The sequence below is a fragment of the Gossypium raimondii genome, chromosome 12 (genome assembly GCF_025698545.1).
Source record: "Gossypium raimondii isolate GPD5lz chromosome 12, ASM2569854v1, whole genome shotgun sequence".
Lineage (NCBI taxonomy): Eukaryota > Viridiplantae > Streptophyta > Magnoliopsida > Malvales > Malvaceae > Gossypium > Gossypium raimondii.
This window is the reverse complement of record NC_068576.1, coordinates 745651-764812: the sequence shown is the minus strand read 5'-3', so window position 1 is coordinate 764812 and position 19162 is coordinate 745651. Positions and strand designations below refer to the sequence as shown.

Sequence of the window (19162 nt, the reverse complement as noted above, 5' to 3'; positions counted from 1 at the left end):
GAACCTATATGCCTTGCTATTATGTGCATATCCTATAAATATGCATTCAATTTCTCTTTCACCTAACCTTTTACGTTTAGGTGTTGAAACTTTAATAATAGCTCTACATCCCCAAATCTCCAAATAATTAAGGTTTTATTTCTTTTCTTCTATTGTTCATAAGGGGTTATTTTAGTTTTTCTTATTAAGAACTCTATTCAAGATGTGACAAGTTGTTAGAACAACTTCTTCCCCAAAAACCTTGTTCAAGACTTAAATATGACTATTTCAGTCAAAACTCTAATTTTTCTTTCAGCTACACTATTTTGTTGTAGTATGTAAGGAGCTGAAACTTGATGGACAATCCCAGTGGATTCAAAATAACTTGAATTATAGTATTCTCCACCTCTAACTAATTTTAAGCACTTGATAAATGATTCACGCTGAAGTTCAACTTCAGATTTATAAAATTTAAATTTATCAAGCGCTTCATCTTTTAAGTGCAATAAATATACATAGCAATATCTAGAATAATCATCAATAAAAGTAACAAAATATTTCTTTCTACCTAATGAAGGAGTATTATGCATGTCACATAAATCACTATGTATCAAATCAAACATTTTATTTTCCTTTTAATTTTAGGGAAAGAATTTCTAGTAATTTTAGTAAACATACATGTATTGTATTTTTTAATAATATTAATAAAAACATGAATTAAATCTAACTTATGCATGTCATTCAATTTTCTATAATTCAAATGACCTAATATATAATGCCATAAACAATAAGATTCAATCATATTTTTTTCTTATTGATAATATTGAATTTGAATATACCCTCATACATATACCCTTTCCTACAAAAATTTCTCCTTAGATGAATATACTTATCTACCAAAAACAAATTTGAAACCAAACTTATTTAACAAACTTCCAAACACTAAATTTTTCTTAACTTCTGGTACATAATATACATCATTTAAGGTTAAAACATTTCCAGAAGTGAATTGTAGTTCAATAGACCATTTGTCTCTGATTGCTACAATAGAAGAATTTCTCATGTACAAGTTATTGTCATATTTATATTGTGTGAACTTTGTGAACATACTTTTATTTTTGCACACATGTTTAGTTACTCCAGTATCAATCCACCATGCATTATCATCTTGTACCATATTAAGTTTAGAAATCATGGCAACAAACTTTTCGTTATTATCAGCCTTAAAAGAAGATTTCTTCTTTAAGAATTGAAATTCATTTTTGAAATGTCCTGACTTGCCACAATGGTAACATAAGCCCTTTTGTTTCTTTTTGAACTTAGGTGCTCTAGCAGTCTGTATGAATTTTCTCTTGGATGGTTTAGTAGTTTGTATTTTCTCCGTAACATGCACTTTGGTATTTTCAGAATCTAGGTTCTGATCTTGCTTTTAATATTCTTCTTTAGTACGAAGGTGATTTGCTAAAGCCTTAAGAGATATTTTCTCTTTCTTATGTTTTAGACTTCTTTTAAAGTCTTTCCAAGATGGATGAAGTCTATTTATTATGAAGGATACAACAATAATTTCATTCATTTTCATATTATATTGCTTAAACTGATTCAACATTTTTTTCAATATCACGAAATTGTTCCATAACAGAACGATCATCAATCATTTGATAATTATTGAAACGGCTTACAAAAAATTTCTTATTTGTAGCATCTTCGTTCATGTATCTTGTCTCCAATTTGTCCCGTAGTTCCTTAGCGGTGACCTCGTTTTAGTAGGTGTTGAACAAACAATTGGATAAACCATTCAATATGTGACCTATGCACATGTAATCAACATTGTCCCGTTTTTGTCTTTCTTGGGTTGCAACAATAGATTCATTTTCATCCTCTTCCAGTCTTGGAGTATTCAAAATATAGGCAATCTTCAAAGTTGATTATAAGAAGTACATCTTTTTCTGCCATCATTAAAAATTGTCACCATCAAACCGACCAAGCTTGACAAATTTGGAAGCCAACTCCCTTAGTGTTCCATTTTCATAGAGACATCTTTTAATATATGTCTTTGCTGAATAATAACATCTTTAAAAGAGATATAATTATTCATCTAATACCATAACTATTTAAAACTATTCAAGTAATATTGTTTGAATATTTATAATTCTTTGTTAAAAATCGAGTGATATAACTCTTGACCATTAACCAAAATATATAACTTTTGATTGATTACACTCTTTCATTTATAGTTATTGAAACACTATAAATATTGTTGAAAATGTTCCAACAACATAACTTTTATATTTTAACTTACTCCTTCGAAAAGTTAAATCCTTTTTTAGGATTTCATTTTTTATGCATATTTGGTAATCTAAAATTAAAGTAATTTGATAGAATCTTTTCTAAAAAATATGAAAAATAATAAGTAGTTAAAGGGCCACTTATCACTTAATGGATAATATTTTTATTATTTCAGTTTTATTTTATTTATTTTAATGTTATATTATCATATAAAATTTTTACATTTAAAATTTTATTTTTATTTAGAATAAGATAAAATATTTAAAAATTAAGGATAAATGTATAATATATTTTTTATAATTTAAAATCTATATTTATTAAACAATATAACTATATTCTATAATTAATTTTAAGTAATATATCAAACAAATTTTATATCTTAAATTCAATACTTAAATTTTCAACACTTATCTTTTCAACATTTAATTTTTAATTTATCAAACAATACATTAATTTTAATGCTTTTGTTTTAACTATTTTAATTATAATTAAAAATAAAATATAATCATTTAAATAAATTAATTATTTTAAAATTTTTATTTTATATAAATATATTTTATGAACATGTAATTGATATATAGATGCATATTATATGTGTTTTAATAAATTTTAAAAATTAGATATTGAACAATTAGTTAAGAGTTCGTATTGGTATTCAAAGTTCAAGGTTCAAATCTTAATGACATCATTTTTTCTCTTTCTACTGTACATAGGGGTAGAGATAGTTGTTTTTTTTTTCTCTTAGCCTCTCTTATATCAGGAGTTAGTGTGTCCTTTTATTTGAGTCATAAGAGATGGTTTACATAATCCCCAAGTTTGGTCGGATAAAGAATCACATGTAAACCATGTATAGTCCACATGTCTAAAGTCACGCAAGGTTTGATGAGGTGAGATGTCAGTAAAGTCATTTTTAAAATTAATAGAATAAAATCGTAAGACGTGATGATTGACTTGACAAAATTATCTAAATAATGTAAAATCGTTAACAAAAAATTTAAATATAAATCCTTTATCATTACACTTACATTTCAATATTTAAAAATCCTACTTTTCTCTAAAAAAAATCTACATTTATGCATCAAATGATTGCACATTCAAGGCAATTAAACCTTGATTTAAAAAAAAAATTTTCCCTTTCAAATGGGATGTCAGTTACGTTATCTTCCCAATTACATTTTGAAAACGTAAAATCTACACCGTTAAGAGGAAATCACAATCTTCTCAATACAATAACAAGGCTTCTAAGGCTTAATTATTTTCTATTTCAAGAAGAGTAAATAATCCAGATTTTCTTGCCAAAAAGGAAAAGCAAAGGAAAATTCATCAAAATTTTTCTTTAAAAATAGCCACACTCAACTACATTGCCCTTCCCCTTACTTAGGTTCTCAAAGTTCCAATGGGAGACGATCTCAATGTCCCGGTATTCATCTTTTTCTTTGTATGTATGTATGTATGTATGTATGTATGTATGTATGTATGTATATATGTATGTGTTTAATACCCGTGATATCTTTTTCATGGTTCTACTTATTTTTCAATTACTTTTCAGACTTGTGTTCTGAAAGTGAATATCCAATGTTGTGCAACATGTCCCAAGAAAGTGAAGAAAAAGTTGCAGAAAATCAATGGTATGCTTCCTCCCTGAAAGACTCTTTATTTCATCTTTTGAGTCCTGTCTAGAAATTGAATGAGGAACTGGTGTCAATTGAAGACTTAAACACAAGTTCATCGTCATAGTTCAATCGAACCACAAGACCAACATCTTTAGAAATACTTTCTGATCTTTGTTTACTTGATTCTTGTCATGTAGAGGTGTATGATATTGACATGGATACCAAAAATGGGCTGGTTTCGGTTCGGGGCATCATCGAACCCTCTATTCTCATTCAGACAATAGCAGAAAAGGTTGGCAAAAAAGCAGAGGTTTGCTCCTACGAGAAGAACCCCAAGATTCAAAGCGACTTGCTAGACCAAGACAATCGTCGGACCGGTCGTAAATACGAGGAAAAGAACCAAACATGTTCTTTTACTGATGAATGTAATGTTCGTGATGAAGCTAAGGACCCTATTTCAGAAGGTTCCAAAGGCTCACATTCTAGGCACCACCCACAACATGACGTGAGAAAGAAGAAACGAGGCTTTGCTAGTTGGCTTGGCAAGAAGAGTAATGGAGGATACGCGAGGCTGCTGACGCCATCGTCAGCACCGTCGCTACCACCGTCATCATAACCAGCTGACATGTCCTTATGATTACTCTGATGATACAATGTTAATGCTTGCAGTAAATGAGATGATGTTGAATTGATTTTTATTATCATGGAAATTTGGAAAACCAGTACCTAAACCTCAATTTATGATCAACAGATGCATGGGTGCATTCACAAAGTAACATAGTTGCATGTTCTTCATCCATAATATATCCAATATATACTAATATATCTATGTATGAACAATATGAATATCAAACAGAGCCTCTAAAATAATTAAAAGATGCATGATGAACAATACATACATCCAAAGTTGATTCTCCTTAATTTTATTCTCAAAAAGTAAAATTTTGTCTTTTAAGTTCCACTACAAGAAAAAGAACATCCAAGATTTAATTCTCATTCTGTGGTTGATTGTACGAGAAGGAAGCTAACTTTATTTGATTTTGAAAAGCAGAATAAAAAATTAAGCCTCAAAAAATTAGAGAAAGTAAGCAACACCCCAAAACCAGATGAAAAAAAAAAAAGTAGCCCCCAGAATTTGTATAATCTAGTCAAAAGCAAAGCACAAATCCTTTCACACATATTCCTCGAATCTAAAAAGAGAAAGGAAGAAACCCACAGATAACATTTTTGTTCCCCATTTTTGTATTGTGTTTCAATCAGGTTTCCTTACTGACTTCACTGTAAATACTTGGTAAAATCATACTCCATTGCACCACCACCTTGCGGTTGCAGTTTGCAGTGGCTGTCAGGCGGCATGACGGTGTCTATACAGGCGAAGGGTACTACTGTTTGGGACTGGGTACTGGAGTGCACTAAGTCTGCTCGGGAAAAGAACAGTGACCCACTTCTATGGGCGGTTCAACTCGGTTCTAGCCTTAACTCGGCTGGGGTTTCTTTGCCTTCAATCGACCTAGCTCACCTCCTTGTCTCCTACATATGCTGGGATAATCACGTGCCTATCGCGTGGAAGTTCCTAGAGAAGGCCCTGACTGTCAAATTCGTTCCTCCTATGCTCGTTCTCGCCCTGCTCTCTTCCAGGTCCACTTCCCTGATTTTGTTTTAATGTTATATATATATATATATATATATATATATATATACAGGGTAGGTGATATTTATGACCATATTGAAGTTGATAGTATAACGTACAGTGCAATTGTAGAAATAAGATAAGTGTTGTTGTGTATTGACAGTGCTAATGGGTGGCCAAGGTAAGTTGTTATGATGATATCATTCATTCAAAGGACCTATGTATAAAAACTGTATTTCATTCATAGTCTTTCTTTAAATTGATTGCCTTATTTAATCCATGTATAAGAAACGCTAATGCCAAAAACTCATAATCCTGTTTCGTCATCAGAGGTTAAAAATTTACATATGGTATTTGGTTCTGTTTTGTTTCATTGTCCAGTTGTCCTTATACCTGTAAGTGTTCCAAAAGGTTGTTTCTTTGATGCCCTTTGCTAGTGATTGACATAAACTTTGAGGATATACAACAATGTGATATGGACTTGTGTTTGAGCATCGGATATGAGTATGTATATGGTTATAATTTTCTAAGTTTTTCCATGTACTTAGAGAATCCTTGTAGGTCATATCCCCATATCCACGTGTCATTTATCCTCAAAGTTTATGTCAATCACTAGCAAAGGGCATCAAAGAAACAATCTTTTGGAACACTTACAGGTATAAGGACAACTGGACAAGGATGTGTGTTTGTCACTTCTGGTTTTGAAAGAAATTTTCTGCTTGATGGGGATTTTTTGTTAGATTCTGACCATTAAATGGCTATCTTTTCTGTTTTTCTCGCATACATTTAAGTCCTCCACCGGGATACGTTATCTGATAATAGGTGGGCTGTGAAATTATGACTTCACTTGGAACTGACTATAGTTGTTGTCTATGATAGGGTCATTCCAAATCGTAAGTTTCACCCTGCAGCATATCGGCTTTACATGGAACTGCTTAGGAGACATGCCTCTGCACTTAAATGTCAAATCAGTGGACCAAATTATCTAAAGTAAGCTTCAATTTCACCTACCCCATTTTCTTCATAGAAGTAGAATTTGTTTATATCTTTATGATTACCATCATGTTGACATATTTTACTGCCTATTATAAAATCCATGATTCATCAGTGTCTTTTTTTCATTTTATTTTCTCTTTTACGACATTTTATGATTACCCCGTTTTATTTTCGCTTCATATCTTTCAGGGACACTTGGTTAAGCAACTGCAATAGTATTAAACTTAATGCTAGTTCCTGGTGAACTTGCAGGATTATGAAATCAATAGATGATGTTCTTCACCTTTCCAAGATATTTGGTGTTCAAGCATCCGAACCTGGTCTGCTTCTAGTTGAATTTGTATTTTCAATTGTATGGCAACTACTTGATGCATCATTGGATGATGAAGGGTTACTGGAACTTACTCCAGAAAAGAGATCAATATGGCCTATTGTAACTCAAGACATGGAAATCGATAATGCTGATAACTTTCATGAAAAGAGAAATGACCACCATGATGTGCTATATAAAAGAAACACTATGATGGCTATTGAGATTATTGGGGAGTTTCTGCAAAATAAAGTAACTTCAAGGATTCTTTTATTGGCACAAAGAAATATGTAAGAACTTATATCTGTTATTGATCTTCTTCTTTTTGAGGCATTATGGTGCTATCATTTGATTTATTGTACTTAGGGTGGAATCCTGGTAATACTCTTGAGTTAATTGAGTAAGATTTGACTAACACATATTCTAATACCGTTTTTAGTCCATCACATTGGGAAGCTTTCATTCAGCAATTAAGAGTTCTTTCCGCGAAGTCAGTGATATTGAGGAATTCAAAACATACAACTCCAGAGGCCCTTTTGCAGTTGACATCTGATACACATAAAGTTCTATCTAGGAAATGTAAAACACCGTCACAACAAGAGTTTCATCTTCTCATAGGCTCTAGGTCTCTAACATCTGCATCTGGTCGGTGTCACGGGACTAGTCCTTCTGCACATTGGCTTCCTATTGACCTGTTTCTTGAGGATGCTATGGACAGATCGGAGGTGGCAGCAACTGGTGCTACTGAAAGACTTACTGGTACTTGTTAATGGTCACCATATGCTTAATTTATTGCTTTATTCAAAGCAGAAAAGGCTCTAGTTCCTTGATCACTTTTACCTAGAGTTATTCTTGCAGGTTTAGTGAAAGCTTTACAGGCTGTCAACAGTACAACATGGCACGATACATTTCTAGGTCTATGGATTGCAGCTTTGAGGCTTGTTCAAAGGGTAAGAATTTCTGCAAATTGATTGAGCTCTTGTTTGCATACGGCCATCGTTTTCTTTTGTACTGATTAGAAAGTTTTTGATTATACGTAAATAAGTACATACACATATGTATAACATAGCATTTATGTTCGAATGTATCTAGATAGATGGATGTATTTGATGATACCGAGAAAAGATTAGTTCATCATAGGTGCGGTTTGGTTTGTCAAAGACCTAGTTCTGCTTAAGATAAGCCCATAAATGATAATATAGAACACATTACACTCCAATATCCTTTTTTCTACTTTTTCATGTATCTGAACGGATCTTCCCTTTCTATTTTATTGCTTCATAGGAAAGGGACATTAGTGAGGGTCCTATGCCTCGCCTTGACACCTGCCTGTGCTTGTTATTGTCTATTTCTCCTCTTGCGGTGACTAATATTGTGGAGGAAGAGAAATCTGAATTGATCGATGAAATTGATTGCAGCCAAACCACTCAAACAAAAGAAAAACAAGCCCCTGGGAGATGCCATAAGGGTTTAATATCCAGCTTACAGATGTTGAATGATTACGAGGCTTTACTGACTCCTCCTCAATCAGTTCGTTCAGTAGCCAATCAGGCTGCTGCCAAAGCAATCATGGTTATTTCAGGTCTCACTATTGGTAATGGATACTATGAGTGCATGAGCAGTAATGACATGCCTATTAATTGCTGTAAGTACTCTTATCTTCATCTTTGATATGTGAAAGGTAACTGATCTTTTATGGCTGTTTTGAGATATGTTCCTGCATAAGTCGACTTTAGTGCAGTCTCTTAGTGAGCGGTGCAAGAGGCATAATGCTAACTACATTTTTATCTTTTTGAAATTTTGTGAAATGTACCCTCAAGTATGCCCTTAATAAAATTCAACCATAGAACTAAATATAGAGCTTTGATTATTTGTTCTATAATATTATGATTTCCTTGCAGCTGGAAATATGTGGCATCTGATTGTCGAGGCTTGTATTGCTAGAAATCTATTGGACACATCTGCATATGTCTGGCCTGGTTATGTAAATGCACGTCCAAATATACCCCGTAGTGTTCCTAGTCAAGTCCCTGGTTGGTCATTACTGATGAAAGGATCCCCTCTAACTCCAACACTGGTAAATGCTTTGATTGCAACTCCAGCTTCCAGGTATGCTGCAACATATATCCCTTTCAAAATTATTTACCTAATTATTGGCCACATTATTATCATCGTCGTCATTTGAAGTTAACTAGTTCCGGTTACAATTAATGTTAGTTGTAAGTTGCCTTGGGGGATAATTTGTTTCATCTTCATAGTATCATCTTTCTTCTATCTGCTAAGGCAACTGAATTTGAGCTCATGGATTTGATTGAAGCTTAGCAGAGATAGAGAAAATATATGAAATTGCAACCAAAGGTTCAAATGATGAGAAGATATATGCAGCTAGCATTCTTTGTGGAGCATCTCTAATTCGTGGTTGGAATATACAGGTAATTTAATGGAAGGTTACTTCCTACAGGGTGCATTACTGTCACATTGTCAGTACAATTCGTACAAATTTCGGCTTTATTTTGGTCTTGCTTGTTTATAGGAACATGCCATTCTCTTCATTACAAGTTTGTTATCGCCACCAGTTCCTTCAGATTATTCTGAGAGTGAGAGCTATTTGATCAGTTATGCTCCACTTTTGAATGTTCTTCTTCTTGGAATATCATCTGCAGATTGTGTCCAGATCTTATCTTTACACGGCATGGTAGGTTTTATTTGTAATGGCTCATGCTTTCTACTGTCTTATATGGAAATATTCTTGTGTGACATTTGATGAAAGATCCTCCATGCATTGATGTTATTTTATGTTTTTTTCAGGTTCCAATACTTGCTGGTATGTTGATGCCCCTTTGCGAGGTTTTTGGGTCAACTGCTCCCGATGTTTCATGGACTCTTCCAACAGGGGAAGAACTAACTAGTCATGCGGTATTCACCAATGCATTTACACTTCTACTGAGATTATGGAGGTTTGATCATCCACCTGTTGAACATGTGATGATGGGAGATGCAACACCGGTGGGATCCCAACTAAGCCCTGAATATCTGTTGTTGGTTCGAAACTCGAAAGTATCGGATTTCGGAAAATCACCCAAGGATCATTTGAAAATGAAAAGGCTGTCGAAAAATTTAAACCTCACCTTGGAACTCATATTTATGGATTCCTTTCCCAAGTTGAAAGGCTGGTATCGTCAGCATAACAAATGTATTGCTTCCACCCTGTCAGGACTTGTTCAAGGGACCACTGTTCATCAAATTGTTGATGCACTCCTCAATATGATGTTCAGGAAGATAAGCAGGAGTGGTCAGTCTTCTGGAAGCAGTAGCCCTTCTACATCTGGAGCTGATGATGTGCCCTTAACACTAAATGTGCCCGCATGGGATATCTTGGAAGCCACTCCATATGTGCTTGATGCAGCTCTGACTGCCTGTGCTCATGGAAGACTCTCGCCCCGTGAACTGGCAACAGGTTTGTACATGGAATATATCAGTATACCATGAACTACAGATAATAGTACTCAAGACTCTATCTAATGTAATGTTTTCTAATTGACCCTCTATCTCTCAGGACTCAAAGATCTTGCTGATTTCCTTCCAGCAACGTTGGCGACCATTGTTAGCTACTTTTCTGCTGAAGTAACACGAGGTATATGGAAGCCGGTTTTTATGAATGGATCAGATTGGCCAAGTCCAGCTGCAAATTTATCCAACATCGAGCAGCAAATTAAAAAAATTATAGCTGCCACTGGTGTTGATGTCCCAAGCCTTACCACAGGTATGATCTTGTACCACTATATGTGTTTGTGGTCAAAATGATAATTGTCTATTTAGTTGCATCTCCAGAACATGAAGTAACTTTTTGAACTAAATGTTGCAGGGAGGAGCTCTCCAGCTATGCTTCCTCTTCCCTTGGCTGCCCTTGTTAGTCTAACGATAACATATAAACTCGATAAAGCCTCGGAACGTTTCCTTGTATTAATCGGCCCAGCATTGAGTTCCCTCGCTGAAGGTTGTCCCTGGCCTTGTATGCCAATTATAGCCTCACTATGGGCTCAGAAGGTTAAGCGTTGGAACGATTTCTTTGTGTTTTCTGCTTCTCGTACAGTCTTCCACCACAGTAGTGATGCTGTGGTTCAGCTTCTTAGGAGTTGCTTCACCTCTACTCTCGGATTAAGCCCTTCCACCATTTACAGCAACGGTGGAGTGGGTGCACTCATTGGCCATGGATTTGGCTCTCATTTCTCCGGGGGAATGTCTCCGGTTTCCCCAGGGATTCTTTACTTACGAGTGCATCGATCAGTCAGAGATATCATGTTTATGACCGAAGAAATCGTTTCTCTTTTAATGTCTTCGGTAAGAGATATTGCGGGTAGCAGGGAGAAACCAAAAAACACAAAGTTTGGCCTGAGGTATGGACAAGTTTCTCTTGGTGCTGCAATGGCTCGTGTCAAACTCGCTGCATCACTTGGGGCTTCATTGGTTTGGCTCTCTGGTGGATTAAGTTTGGTCCAATCGCTGATCAAAGAAACACTACCATCTTGGTTTATATCAGCTCATTCAGCTGACCAGGATGCAGGGGAACCTGCAGGTATAGTTGCCATGCTAGGGGGTTATGCACTTGCATACTTTGTAGTGCTTTGTGGTACCTTTGCATGGGGCGTGGACTCGGCCTCACCAGCATCGAAACGGAGACCTAAAGTTCTTGGATCACACTTGGAGTTTCTTGCAAGTGCAGTAGACGGTAAAATATCACTCGGATGTGATTATGCGACTTGGCGAGCATACGTAGTACGGTTCGTGAGCCTGATGGTAGGTTGCACCCAGAAGTGGATTTTGGACGTCAATATTGACGTCTTGAAAAGGCTGAGCTACGGATTGATACGGTGGAACGAGGAAGAACTAGCTATGGCTTTGCTTGGACTCGGTGGTGTCCGAGCTACGACTGCAGCTGCCGAATTGATTATCGAAATTGGGGCTTGAATTCTTGTCTGAATATTCCTTACTGCTGGTAAGAAAATTTGGTTTCCTACTATTTGATCCACTACAAGTATATATGCACTGCTGATGTAGAGTTCTGAGGTAATTTATTTTTGTGCAAACTACCAATTTAGTTACCCAACTTTAATAAATTTTATTTTAGACACTGAAAATAAAAAAAATTACAAATTGTACATCACCGTTAACAATCGTTTCTATTTTAGTCACCGTCATTAATTCAATGTTATCTTACACTCATTTTTATCACTCGACTATAATAAAATTTTATTATAGTCAATTTTATCATTCAATGTTAACAATCGTTTCCATTTCAGTCTTTAAACTTACGGTTTTTTTGTCAAATCATTAAAATAGATAGAACGCGTTCATTAACTTTATGGTATGATATACATGTAAATTGTCACGTGGTTGATATATCAAGATTTAATTAATTTTTAAAATTTAAAAATATAAAATTATTTTTAAAATTAAAAATCATTGAATTTATTAAAATTATATATATTTTTAATATTTTAAATTTTAAAATTAATTAAATGTTGACGTATCATCTACGTGACAATCTACATGTATATCATACTAGCAAAGTTAATAAACACGTTTCCATTTATTTGGGATGATTTGACAAAAAAATGTAAGTTCAAAGGCTGAAGGAGTAAAAAAATTAAATAAAGAACTAAAATTACTTTTTTTAAAGTTAAAAGGGCCAAAAAAATTTACCATGCGATCCAAGTAGACCTGTCCATGGTCGGGCCGGGCCCGGAAAAAATTTCGGCCCGACTCTTAGGCCTGGGCCCGGCCCGAAATATGGGCCTGAAATTTTGCCCAGGCCCGGCCCGAAAAAAAAAATAAGCCCGAGCCCGGCCCGACCCGATTTTTAATAAACACAAAAAATATTTTAAAAATAAAAATATTTTTAAAGTATTTTAAAATTAAAAAATAAAAATAAAAAATATATATTTATTATATTCAGGTCGGGCTGGGCCAAACTCGGGCCAAAAAGTTGATCTCGAGCCCGGTCCATTTTTTAAACGGGCCTCGTTTTTTTACCCAATCCCATATTTCAGGCCTATATTTTTATCCGAACCCTCCCATATTTCAGGCGGGCTAGGCCGCCCAGTCCATGGACAGGTCTAGATCCAAGTGACCTAAATAGTAAATTTCCCATAGTTCACACAGGTAATTGAATAATTGTTTTTTTCTTTATTTATTGGTTAAAATATTTTTTAAAAAAATTGAACTAATCTTGATTTATTTCCATGGCTCAAAATTCCAATTCATTAAAAACAGCATACAGAAAAGGCGGGAAAGGAGGACAATTATGAACCAATTGGCTGCTTCCGTTCCAATTAAACTCCATAAGAAAATCCACGTCATTATTTTTCAATCCCAAGAAAATCAGTTTCTAACATGAGGCCAAAAGAGCATAGCCATGGGACCCAATCCAGACTCGACACGTCATATTTTACATTACAAAAAAGAAAAATCATAGAGAGAACCAATCTGGTCCGCTAATCTGTTTCTTTCTTATAATACGCGCAAAAATTTAATCATTAATTACAAGTTCAGCAATAAATCGATGGGCCCACCTCCTAAAACATCTTCCCCTAACGAGCTCGTGCTTCCATTTGTCACCGTCTGATGGCTACACGCGTCCCCATCGACCTCATCATAGCCGGCATGATCTTCATTCACATCATCGTCGTCGCCGTCGACGTCTTCCTCCCCATCGTCACATACTTCTTCATCGGACGACAGAGGTACGAGCCAGCAAGCCCCGTGCAAGTGCCCGTTCACACAAACGAAATACTCCAGCCTTCGGTCACCCGACCCGAGCCGCCTAGCCGCGCTCTTGGGGACGAGCCGAGCCGCCGTCATGCTCCAGACTCGGGTCCCACAATAAGGGCACCTCACTCTCTCGTCGAACGGTACTTGCCGTCTGAGCAAACAGGCTCTTGTCTTAGATCTCATGAATCCCCGAAATACCCCTCGGAATATCCCCAGATCGTCTTCCTTATCCCCCATTGGATGCTCGCACGGGTCACTCACGAACAACAAATCGCCCCGACACTTCTTGGCCAAGAAACTCCGACCCGAAGTCTTCGAAAACCGAGAAGCTCGGGTGAAATGACCCGGAATAGCCCGACTGACTATGAAATGACGAGTCGACTCACAACCGCTGCAGAAAAACATGAGCTTCGCGAGCGCATCCCATCCACCACCAATTCTTCCATTAGGTGCCCCGTTGGCCAATGCTGCAACCATGCACGGCGCTCGAAACACGCAGAGCTTTCGCCACAACAACCGTTTCGCTATAGCTCGAAGCTTGCGATTCACCGAAGCAGTCAAGCAAAGGACCTGCAAGTCCCATTTTATGGACTCAAAGACGAGTAAGAGAATACCCTCGTTCAATATCCCCGAGTAATCCGACTCAGGCTCATCACTCGGATGAACATTCACTCGCCGTCTCTGGGCAGCACTCATTTTTTTTTTTTTCTGAACATTGAGACAGCAATGGTCAATGCAAACAATCCTAAAATACCAGTGTCCCAAAAAAAAATTCAACACACGTGTCGTATGAGAAATGGATATTTTACTGCTGCCGATCCCATCACACGTGGTGGTTTTCCATTGGAAAGAAGAAGACGCGTGTTGATCACACATTGCTGAAATGCCGTGATGGAGAATCTAAAGGATTAGGGGGAGTACGTGTCGATGAGATTACCAAATCCGAAATATCTTTTTCGTGGCTCGAAAATATCAAGGGGATTCCACGTGTTGGATGGGAAGCGAGTAGGGAGACGCGAGTGCGCCTTAGTTTAATTTTAAGGAATAAGAAAATCTGAAACTGAACCCAGCTAGCACGAGCACTGCCGGTACACGTGGAAGGATGTAGAGAAAACAGGTGTTTTGCTTAAAAAGAGGTTGCTTTGACGTATGAGCACGTGGGTCCCGGTATGGACCATGAAGCAGATGACAACCAAACCCCAATATTGTTTAAACCGGTGCCCCGGTCCGTGAATTGTTTTGAACCGTTATTAAATAGTCAATTACGAGAACTGGACAAATGGATAAAAGATGGGTTCATTTTCATCTAATCCAAACCGAAGAACAAGCCCCAAAAAATAACACTCAATCTTTATCTATCTCAAAACCAATATAAAAAAGCCTGAATTTAAGCAGTGTGAAATCGATAAACTAAGCAAGCAGAAGCTGAATGATTTAGAAGAAACAAGAAGACCAGAAAGATGAACTGAGAAACTGCAACAATCGTTTGTGTTTTCATATTTTGAAAATCATTGGTAAAGAAAAAGAAGAAGATGAACACAAAAGAAAGAATATGGAGAAAAGGAGACTGAAGAAGAGTTGAAAGTTGAAACGGGAAAGACTTGAAAGTAGAAAGAACTTTTAAAAATTGAAATGAAACTAGGTTGCACGGAAAACAATGCTTAATCTAACTCCATCAACCCATCCGAGAGTTGTTGTTTAAAAAAATAAATAAATTCATTAATACATTCAATTAATGAAATTATATAATTTAGAGAAATAATAATAAATATTCGTTGTAGATAGTGAACGACAAGCTGCATCAATATAACAAAGTTTTAATACAAGCACTTAATACGATAAGAAAATTAACCTCGGATGATCCAGAGCGGCGAGCAAAACTCACCAAACCAGAGAGGACGACAACAAAACCATCCCTAAAATCACTTGTAAAGCTAAGATTACATGCATAAGAAAAACTAAAAAAACGTGCTACAAAGCAGACAAAAACTTCTAAAATTGAAGACTTATTGAACAATGGAAAAACAAACAAACAAAAAACATATAAAACTTAAGACAACACGAGTCCAAATCGACACGTGAAATCATTTATTATTCTAAGATACTTTCAAAATAGAAACAAATTAAAAAGTGGACGAAAAACCACCCACTTTCCAAGAAAAACTATTGGTGGCCGGTGGAGTTTTAGTGAGCGGCAGACACCATCATATGTCCATCACAACTTACGAAGACAATAAAGATACTTATAAAATAGATCTGCAAACTGAAAAGAGAGAAGACATGTGTAGTAAATGAGAATAAGAAAGAAAGGGTTGATGGGCGATAGCCAGCTCGGAGGCTAGCAAGGGCTCTTTTTCCATTTTGACCTTTTAAAATTTTTAAAATTTTTTAAATCAGCAAATTTTAAATTGCACTTTATCCCTCCTAAAATGATAAAATTTCAATTTAATCATTTAAAAATTACATTTTTACTATCTTAAAAATTATAATTTAATTTCGACCCCTAAAAAATTCTATGGCGTTACCCCTGAAAGTTAGCACTACCGCTAAACAAAACAAAAGATAAAAAGTAAACAACTTGAACCAATTTTTTTACTTAAATACGTATGGTTTTAAATTAGTCTTGTAATTAAAAGTGATTAAATATGAAAAGTAAAGGATAATTATTTTCATATATAATTAAATAAAACAATTCTACTATTCTGCCCCGTAAAGGTTGTATAAGCAATGTGTTATTCACATAATATTTGACATTTTTTACCCTTTTGAACTTCTTAAAACGATCTCATACATGTAAATTAAATAAATATCAATAGTAAATATAACAAAAAAACAGTTCATGGATGCTAAAAGAACAATTAATTAATGAGAAAGGATTGTATGAAACTGTGATTCCACGTCATCCCTATCCATTTCCAATAGGAGAATGACAAATGAGATTTTTTCTCTTGATGTTGAGAAAGGATTGTATGAAACTTTAATTCCACGTCATCTATATCTATTTCCAATAAGAGAACGACAAATCAGATTCCCCTCTGATTTTTAGTATTTTTTGTTGAATTTGAAATTTTTTAGGAGGAAGATACTAAAAATCAGGAAGAAAAATCTAATTTATCATTCTCCTATTGAAAAGAGATAAGGATGACATTGAATCACAGTTTTATATAATCTCTTTTCTAAGGAAAAGATAAACATATGTAAAACTTATGCACATGCAAATTTCATCCTTTTTTGGTATATTAAAAGCAATAAAAGCATAGAAAAAATACACCAATTTTAAAGTGTTTTTTTTAAACATTTGAGGTTTAAGGAGAATAAAGATTGATGCAAGAATATATTCATATAAAGATCATGTCAATTGTATTCTTACAAATAAACACAAAATATGTCATGTGACCACCTCCGAACGTACTAATGTTTAGAGTGTAATATTACAACTAAATAAATAGAATTGAGGTAGCGTCCACAAGTATACGGGTCGGGTTGTAATATAGTTACAACGAAGTAGGTAAGTACTCCGAGGATTGTACCCATGGGAGACGAATACTAAATTAACTTTAACCTAAACGCAAATAAATCTAATTAGTACTTTAAATAAATTATATTACGAATAAACATAAATAAGAATTTTTGGTTTTGATAAATAAAGAAACAAAAATAGCAAAAATAAAGGGAGCTTTAGATAAATGAATTCTAACTTAATCAAATCTAAACATGGGTAATTAGCTCGCTTCTATTTTGGGTGTCTACTCAATCAACTAGTTGTTACCCTAGTAAGATCTCTCGATCTTCCACTAAACTAATGAGTCAGCAAGAACTACTTATCTCTTGACCTCATAGTCTAGACCGATTCAGGGCTAAGATGTTCACGGATAGGTCATACCAATTTTGGGTTAATTCCCACCTAAATGACTTCCTACAGTCGTACATAACTAGGCATTTTCATGTTGACACATAATCTTGGCATGATATATAAACAACTTACCACTTTCAATATCAAACACCTAAGTTCAGCATATTATAAAGTATACAAGCATTAAGGTTTTCAAACATATGCATCCATCAACAAATTATAAAGGTAATTTGATTATCTTAGTAGAATACAAATAGTTGTAAATGTAATTACTTAATATGATGTTAATTCATGAATAAGTCTACCTAGATCACATAGGACTTTTCGATTTGTAACATTTTGAGGCTTAGGACAGGTATGAAATTCAAGAACAGGAAGCATCAAAATAGTTTCAAGCACGAAAATAGTTTGACACATCGTATTGTTCCTTATTCTTCCCCCTTAGTAATCCTTGCCCACTCGCTGCATTATTTCTCTTTCTCTCACCTTCATTATTTCTCCACATAGGAAGTTACAACATAATATAGCAATTACGGCTAGCTCACGAGTTTTTGTTCATCAATGACTGAGTTTTTCCACTTTTGTGACTTCATCACTTTTTGATCTTTTTCATACATCTCACCCACAATGATTTTGTTTTTCACATACTTTTTCTACTCGTTTTGATTTTTTTTTTGAAATTTTCTTTTGCTACACATATTGGCTAACCTATAATCACTATATCACATTGATTCTTCCTATGAATGTATTTATTTTTTTAACAAGTGACGGGATTCGAGTCACACAATTTCTAACAATATGATCTAAGCCAGAATAAATTTGAATAGAATTCACAAATGATTTACACGGAATGTGAATCAAATTTAGACACTTAAGGACTCAAATCCTCAACTTTGCACACGTAATTGTAAAACATGATTATTAAATACATTTGTATGCAATTTCTACTATTACTCATAACCTCACAAACCCTTAAATTGAAAGATAATATACGTTTAATTAACCATATTCAAACTTACATTCTCTTAAATATTAAGACAAAATGATACGAAGATGAATTTGAATATCGTTAAAATGCATTATTTACTTAATAAACAGCTTTTAAATGTTTGACCTACACGAGTCAACTTCACATTACAAAGAAAATTAAGACAACAAATTGACAAATAATTAGACACTGAAACCGTTATAATATAATATTCACAGATATTTTGTGTTTGGCTCCCTACTTGTTTCTATTACATTGCACAGGAATCAATGATTGACGATTTTAATTTATCTGAATTATTATTCAAAATAATATTTTTATTTTTTATAATATTGAAATAAAAAAACTGGAATCTGGTGTCTTCATTCTGAAAATATTTTTGTTTAATTTATAATTGATTTTATTTTATAATGTTATTTTTAAAATATATATATTATCTATATTTGTAAAAAATAATATCAATAAAACCTATTTTTTGTAAAAATGAGATAAATTAATGAAGACGCGTTTAACGGGAGAAAGTCCCATAACCAGAACTAGAAGCAGTCATGTGGGACGAAGACAATATCTGGTGCGCGTAAACGCAATTTCCTGTCGGGACAGGTGGCAAGTGGAAAATCGAATATGGACTCCACCATCATAACATGTCTAAATGCAACCCACCACCACCCTATGGAATATGGGTCCACCGATGCCTAGTTAACCGGTTTAGCATTGTTCGGGTGTTCAAAACCGG

The 19162-nt window shown here is 34.7% G+C and overlaps 3 protein-coding genes across 3 annotated transcripts; 2 read left to right on the top strand and 1 right to left on the bottom strand.

The window, feature by feature from the left end:
* Positions 1 to 3657: 3657 nt before the first annotated feature.
* On the top strand, positions 3658 to 4588 carry LOC105762623 (heavy metal-associated isoprenylated plant protein 36). The gene is made up of 3 exons (XM_012580412.2): positions 3658 to 3685; positions 3815 to 3893; positions 4076 to 4588. The coding sequence occupies exons 1-3, from the start codon at positions 3662 to 3664 to the stop codon at positions 4492 to 4494; spliced, it is 522 nt and encodes a 173-aa protein (XP_012435866.1). The 5' UTR covers positions 3658 to 3661; the 3' UTR covers positions 4495 to 4588.
* Positions 4589 to 4922: 334 nt separating this feature from the next.
* Positions 4923 to 12030, top strand: LOC105762621 (mediator of RNA polymerase II transcription subunit 33B). The gene is made up of 12 exons (XM_012580410.2): positions 4923 to 5516; positions 6388 to 6498; positions 6757 to 7104; positions 7254 to 7573; positions 7673 to 7764; positions 8099 to 8459; positions 8716 to 8923; positions 9132 to 9246; positions 9348 to 9509; positions 9623 to 10271; positions 10371 to 10577; positions 10680 to 12030. Exons 1-12 carry the CDS (start codon positions 5233 to 5235, stop codon positions 11780 to 11782), a joined length of 3960 nt encoding a protein of 1319 aa, XP_012435864.1. The 5' UTR covers positions 4923 to 5232; the 3' UTR covers positions 11783 to 12030.
* Positions 12031 to 13116: 1086 nt separating this feature from the next.
* Positions 13117 to 14318, bottom strand: LOC105762622 (EID1-like F-box protein 3). The gene has a single exon (XM_012580411.2). The coding sequence runs from the start codon at positions 14279 to 14281 to the stop codon at positions 13355 to 13357; it is 927 nt and encodes a 308-aa protein (XP_012435865.2). The 5' UTR covers positions 14282 to 14318; the 3' UTR covers positions 13117 to 13354.
* Between the last annotated feature and the right edge of the window lie 4844 nt (positions 14319 to 19162).

Bases quoted from the DNA above. Each gene is read 5' to 3' on its own strand.
- LOC105762623 (XM_012580412.2), top strand. From the start codon at position 3,662: ATGGGAGACGATCTCAATGTCCCG. The intron at 3,686-3,814 runs GTATTCATCTTT...ATTACTTTTCAG, and splicing joins GAGACGATCTCAATGTCCCG to ACTTGTGTTCTGAAAGTGAA. The intron at 3,894-4,075 runs GTATGCTTCCTC...CTTGTCATGTAG, and splicing joins AAAGTTGCAGAAAATCAATG to AGGTGTATGATATTGACATG.
- LOC105762621 (XM_012580410.2), top strand. From the start codon at position 5,233: ATGACGGTGTCTATACAGGCGAAGGGTACTACTGTTTGGGACTGGGTA. The intron at 6,499-6,756 runs GTAAGCTTCAAT...GTGAACTTGCAG, and splicing joins AGTGGACCAAATTATCTAAA to GATTATGAAATCAATAGATG. The intron at 8,924-9,131 runs GTATGCTGCAAC...ATTTGATTGAAG, and splicing joins ATTGCAACTCCAGCTTCCAG to CTTAGCAGAGATAGAGAAAA.
- LOC105762622 (XM_012580411.2), bottom strand. From the start codon at position 14,281: ATGAGTGCTGCCCAGAGACGGCGAGTGAATGTTCATCCGAGTGATGAG.